The sequence below is a fragment of the Cydia splendana genome, chromosome 26 (assembly GCF_910591565.1).
Source record: "Cydia splendana chromosome 26, ilCydSple1.2, whole genome shotgun sequence".
Lineage (NCBI taxonomy): Eukaryota > Metazoa > Arthropoda > Insecta > Lepidoptera > Tortricidae > Cydia > Cydia splendana.
The window spans coordinates 10,901,896-10,908,441 of record NC_085985.1 but is presented as its reverse complement, the minus strand read 5'-3'; the positions used below and the strand labels follow the sequence as shown (position 1 = coordinate 10,908,441).

General features: G+C 38.5%; 1 protein-coding gene across 1 annotated transcript; it reads right to left on the bottom strand.

Moving 5' to 3' along the window:
- Nucleotides 1-645: 645 nt before the first annotated feature.
- On the bottom strand, nt 646-6,194 carry LOC134803355 (zinc finger protein 708-like). The gene is made up of 3 exons (XM_063776155.1): nt 5,841-6,194; nt 4,680-4,823; nt 646-2,123 (listed from the first exon to the last, which is right to left on the bottom strand). The coding sequence occupies exons 1-3, from the start codon at nt 5,926-5,928 to the stop codon at nt 1,267-1,269; spliced, it is 1,089 nt and encodes a 362-aa protein (XP_063632225.1). The 5' UTR covers nt 5,929-6,194; the 3' UTR covers nt 646-1,266.
- Between the last annotated feature and the right edge of the window lie 352 nt (nt 6,195-6,546).

Sequence of the window (6,546 nt, the reverse complement as noted above, 5' to 3'; positions counted from 1 at the left end):
CGCGCTGGCAGTTTTCTCGCGCAAAGATTGGCCATAGCAATCCAGCGCGGGAACGCTGCCTGCGTGATGGGCACCTTACCAAGGGCGCAAAATTTTTGATGGGTATTTTTAATTTTTTAGCTTTAGTTATCTTAATTGTAGTTAATTTTAGTTTTATAACACTTATTATACAATAAATTAGTTCATCTTAAATTAGTTTACATCCGCTAGTCAGTCACCGATAAAAAAAAACCGGACAAGTGCGAGTCGGACTCGCCCACCGAGGGTCCCGTACTTTTTAGGGTTCCGTACCCAAAGGGTAAGAACGGGACCCTATTACTAAGACTCCGCTGTCCGTCCATCCGTCCGTCCGTCCGTCCGTCTGTCACCAGGCTGTAGCTCATGAACCGTGATAGCTAGGCGGTTGAAATTTTCACGCATGTTATAGCGGCAACAGAAATACATCATCTGTGAAAATTTCAACTGTCTAGCTATCACGGTTCGTGAGATACAGCCTGGTGACAGACGGACGGACGGGCGGACAGCGGAGTCTTAGTAATAGGGCCCCGTTTTACCCTTTGGGTACGGAACCCTAAAAAAAAGTCAGTTACTGGCACGGCACGACACCCGTACGTGCACACATACACAGTGATTCATATAGGGGCAGTCCAGTCGGTCCGCCATCATGGCTCGGACGCTGGTGCGCTGGCGCGCACTCTGCTGAGCATCGCCGCGCGCCGCTTGCGCGGAGTGGCGTTAAAGCAATCGGTGCGCGCAATGCAGGGCAACTACGCGTGAATCCATAAATGCCTAGTTAAGGGCCAGTTGCACCAACCACATTTGACAGACTGATCAACGTCAGCCGGCGTGCCCCGGCGCTTTACTATGAAACTTTCCATACATAAAAAAATTGCGAACTCTTGAACGATACGAACAGTTTGGTGCAACCGACCTTAAATCACGCTTGTCGCTGTACCGCTTTGTGCATATGTGGCAAGCGTGTGGTTTCGGGGGCGATGGCCGCGGGACAGGCAGGGGACCGAAACTCCTGACTTCGGCCAAACTCGGCTCCGCTCGGCTCAGCATTGCTCCGAGCAATTATTAAGGTTGTGTACTTGACTTCCCTTTGCGTGCACGACCACAGATAAGATAATGGCTTCAATTTTGACAACCCTAAATAGCCGAAAGGGATAGTGCCATATATTAGAAAGGGACAGCATGATTCGACCCTGAACCGCTGTCAAACTTCGGGTTTGTAGGAAGTTTCCTTTCTGTACGGTAGTACTATTATTTATTCTGTGGTACAGACGAGTGGTGTTTTAGCAAATGTCTCTTCAAGTTAAACAACTGTGAAAACTGCGCTTGACACACTTCGCAGCAGTAAGGCTTTACTTCCATATGTGTTATTTTATGATGTTTGAAACTAGTCTTGTAACTGAACATTTTCTTACAAATATCACACGTGTACGGCTTCTCATTAGTGTGGACACGCACATGCTCCTTTAAAGTAGGTTTTGTAGTAAACTGCTTCTTACATATCTCGCAGGAGAAGGGTTTTTCACCCGTATGGGTCCTTTTATGAACATTTAAATGACATAATTGCGTGAATCGCGCTCCACATGTAACACAACTATAAGGTTTAACCCCATCGTGAAGACGTTTATGTGTTTTTAAGGAGTCTATGTAACTGAACGACTTTTTGCATATATCGCATTCGTACGCCTTCGTTTTTGTGTGTGTAATTTTATGTTTATTTAAGTTCCCCGCACTAAAGAACTCTTTGTTACAAAATTCACACGTGTACACCTTTTCTCGTGTGTGTATTTTTCTATGACGTTTTAAATAATCCCTTGTCGCAAATTCCTTTCCGCAGGTTTCACAGGCAGGTAATATTTTCCTTTTTCTGAGCTGTTTTGGTAATTGTTTTGAAATCCTCCGCAAATGTGTATAGATGTGTTCAATTAATTTCTTTTTCCTTTTAAACGTTTTCCCACAACTATCGCACACATATATGTTTTCTGCAGATTCTTGAAGGATAATGCTTCTTTTATTCTGTTGTGAGTTGATTTCTTTTTTAGTGTAAGCGGTGGCACGAGGCACGAGCAGGTCTTCCTCTTTGATAATCGCTGCGTGACTGGATGTAGCTGTAATATAAATGATATAATGAAAATCTAGACATTAAGATAAAAACAGGCAAACAAATAAAATAAAATAAAAATATGATGAAAATCTAGACATGGCCAGTAAGATATTTCATATTTCATTTATTGCATAGTCATGAACATAAATTACATAATAAGATGTTACAGTTAAGTTGGCCAATTCATGACACCCTGTTAGGGCACACAACATTTAACTTACTAGCTAATACCTATTAAACATTTCATTATAATATATGTACCGTATAATTAGCGTGTATAGGAAAAACAAAAGTCTAATAATAGTAACATTGTAAAAGTCAACAAAAGATAAATTAAATAACATTCCATACATTAAGTTTTTAGCAATAGTCAAAGTAATATAAAAACATTTCATGCAATAATTTAAAATTCAATGTCACAATAAATAATAATAAAATAAGAATTATAAATTATCATTAAAAAAGTCACTAACACAATAATAACATTTATCTAGTAATATTTTTTTTAATTTATTTTTAAAGATCGCATTTTGTGGTTCTTGCTTAATCGAGTCAGGAATTTTATTAGTTATTTATATACATTTGTAATGTGGACCATTTTTACACATTTGTAAGTTCGTTTTGGGTAACTGCAATTTATTCCTGTACTGTGCTCTAGTTGTTTGCTTATCCTGTTTTGGTTCAAATAGGAAGAGGAAGATAAAAAGGAAGAGAGATAGATATCTTTATTAACAAATAACATAAACTTTTTTTTAATAGCCTGTTATAGTGTCTCACTGCTGGGCAAAGGCCCCTTGATTTCCACGACTCCCGTTGTTGAGCTTTTTCAGCCCATTTATTAATGAAGGTGTCAAAATCGTCCCGCCATCTCCGTCTGGGCCTGCCACGTCCGCGCTTCGTTTGCGGCATCCATTTGGTGGCTATACTAGCCCACCTATCCTGATGCATGTCATGCATGGGGCAGACGTGACCTGCCCAGTACCAAACATAAATTTATAACTAACCAAATATAATGAATAATGCGTCATACTCGTGAACGGGTGCTGTTTGTGGAGACTGGTCTGTTTAAGCTAACACGAGCTATTATACTTAGTAACTTTATTTTTGAGTTTAATTACAGTGAGACGCCTCATTCTGCTCTCGTATGTTTCTTTTCTCTTAATGAATGTGTTAATTATACAGGATTTTGACTTTGAGACCCTATACATCTCTAAGGATAATTTGATAAACTATATACGTAATCTTATAGTTCTGACACCTAGAGACATTTACACCTCTAAATATTATAGACTTTTTTTGTGTTTTTGTATATGTATTTTTTAATATTATTATTATAGTTTTATTTATGTAATTCGACATTAAGAGACCATATAGGTACATCTCTAAGTAATTGTGATACGTCAGTTTGAATTGGTAGTTGCAGTTAGTTGTATTTTATCAAATTGTTGATGTATTGTTATTATTTTTGCTTGTATGTAAATTCAATGTTGACGTGTTGTGCCCTTGTGGCCTATTTGCTGATTAAATGTTGAAGTTTGAAGTTTAAACCAAACCGCTAGTTACGTGTGCAAACAAAAAGAAATAATAACAAAAGATTCCATACAGATAACAACTTTACCGCTTAAAGAATAGAGTTATAATTACAATAGCAGGTACTCGATACCTATAGGACCTTAGGGGCTATTCATAAATTACGTCATTTCAAATTAGGGGGGGGGGGGGGTCTGGACATCGGATGACGGTAGCATGAAGTAGGAGGAAATGGGGTCATTTGAAGCATGATTTTTGGATGATGATAGGGGGGGGGGTCAAAAATCGTCAAAAATCGATGACGTAATTTATGGACAGCCCCTTATGGAATTTAGAGCCGTGGTCGCCCAGGTGTTAGAAATCAGAAATATTAATTGTGTAAACTGTGTAGGTACAAGAAGTATAACTAGGTACATGTTTTGATGAGTATGTTTTATGTTTCCCCCAACATGTGTTTGTGTTCCGTTCCGCCCGGTCGGCCAACCTAGGTACCGATGGGCGGATGTGGTGGACGCTGATCTGAGAGAGCTCCGGGTTGAGAACTGGCGAGAAACGGCACAGGACCGGGATCAGTGGCGGGCAGTCGTGTTGGAGGCCAAGACACACTTTGGGTCGCTGGGCCAGAGGAGTAAGTATGTAAGTAAGTATGTTTCATGCTTAATATCGAGTACTTGCTATTGTAATTTAACTCTATCCTTCAAGCGGTATAAATGTTATGTGTAAGTTTAGAATCTTTTGTTGTTATTGCATTTCATTTTGCACATGTAATTAGCGGTTTGGTTTAACAATAGATAACAATGCCATTCATCGGCAGCTAGTCTCTCAAGTGGATCCCGACATTTTAAAACCACCCTACTATAAAATGAGTTATTCTTTTTCCTTTTAAAATGTTCTATCATTTTTACTATTTAATTTCCTAAATGTCAATGAATAAAAATCCATTGAACGAAAATCACTGTTTTTTTTACAATTTCCACAAATTTTGGATCTTTTGTGCAAACAAAACACAAATTTTAAAGATAATACTCACCTAGGCGAGGTTCCTGAACCACTTCCGGTCCCAACACTAGCTCGTCTTTGACCTCATGGTCGGAGTATAGGCCTTCTGCCTCCGCATCCTCATTAGAGCTGTCACAGTCCGGCAGCTCAGCTACCGGTTCCACCTTCACACACACTGGTAAATAAAATAAAAACCTATTAGAAGTATTAGAACAAATTAAATTATTTTCAGAAAATACCCAACCTCCGGAACTCCCTGGTTTTTAAAGTTAATTAAGTAGTACTGTTATTTTCGAACTAAATATAATAATTAATACAACAAAATACAATAAATGTAAAGCTATAAACAGAAATTACATTTAAATATTAATAAAAAAAACAGTACCAAAAACCTTAGCATAAAAATAACTATGATAGACCACCACAAGTTGTCTTACATCTAAAGAACCCTTGCATACAATCTGCAATTGCATACTACTGGGAATTATTTTTCGCAGTAGTTACCAGTGGTAAAAGGTGGGAAAAAAATTCCCAGTAGTTACCACTGGTAACAACTTGGTGGTAACTAGTGGGAACAACCCGTCTTTTTCTAACTGTATAAATTAGTAGTCCAAACGTGTTACCAAGTTAAGGCCAAAAAAAAATTGGATGCTAATATCAGCTTGCAGCCAGATCTTTACACACACATAAACAGTACATCTTTAGGAGCTCTGAGAACCTTCAAAGGATGTCTATTCAAAAGTGATAAGATAAGATGTTTATATTTATTTCTATAGTCATGTACAGTAGCGTAGCGTGAACTAATCTAGCCGTGGGCGCAATCGCATCTGCGCCACCCTTTTATTTCACTGTGGCCGAATGGGCCTCGCGCGAGGCCCCCTTGGGGCGCGAGGCCGTGGGCGACGGCCCACTTGGCCCACACCTAGCTGCGCCACTGGTCATGTACATGGTATGTTATTACAGTTATACAGGAAGCTTCCAAGACACCCTGTCAGGGCACACAAATTGTCTTACATCTAGCTTAATACTAAATTACATTACAGGCCATACATTATTATGTATAATATTTGAAGTGGTTTAAATATTTGGAAGCATTTGTTTGTTTTCATAGTGGCCATCAGGTTCCCAAGACTTCCCATTTCGAAGCCACATGCCTTACAGCTAAGCCAACAAGTCAAAAAAAATATCTTACCATCATCTGTAAATCCGTCATGCGACTCATCCGCGTCCAGTGTCTCATAAAAAGGTTCCGGCTTCACAACTACAGCCTCAAACGACATTTTTTCAGCGGTAACGTCGAAATTAACTCATAATCATGTGTTTGTTGCAAACTATGATATTACAGATGTTGTTAATTAAATAAGTACAGTCAGTGGTCTCTACTAGGGCGTAGCAACATGTTTATACGTATTACATAGGTACCTACACACTTTTCTATGGCACAGAAAATAAAAAAATAGGTAGTAACACAAATTACATTCCAATATTTAAAATTTATTAAATATTTTTTTACTCAAGTACGGTATTTCGATTAATTCAGGTGGTTTTAGTTTCCCAACCAATAGGTAAATAACAATAATGTGCAATTTAAGACACAGTATGCACTAATGTATTATACCAAAAGAATAATAATTTTAATAATCGAAAACATTCTATTTAGTTCAGTAACCTAAATACTATTCTTTATTCTGTGACCTAACCTCAGAATCGACAGTTGACATTGACAGGATGTAAACAAAATGGCGTCGAAATTCTTGACCATAGACTTGGCTCGCTAGCTTTTTTTACAAATTCAACAAAAAGGGCTCATACTAACGAGCGCTTTTTCAACGCGCGTTAAAAAAGCGCTAGAATCCGTCCGCACGCTAAATTAGATTTAACGACTAACGCCTAAAGTC

What these genes read in the sequence shown, in the direction of transcription:
- LOC134803355 (XM_063776155.1), bottom strand. Translation starts at nt 5,928, where the DNA reads ATGTCGTTTGAGGCTGTAGTTGTGAAGCCGGAACCTTTTTATGAGACA. An exon ending in TGACGGATTTACAGATGATG is followed by an intron (nt 4,824 to 5,840) that starts GTAAGATATTTT and finishes TTTATTTACCAG; the next exon opens with TGTGTGTGAAGGTGGAACCG. An exon ending in GGTTCAGGAACCTCGCCTAG is followed by an intron (nt 2,124 to 4,679) that starts GTGAGTATTATC and finishes TTTATATTACAG; the next exon opens with CTACATCCAGTCACGCAGCG.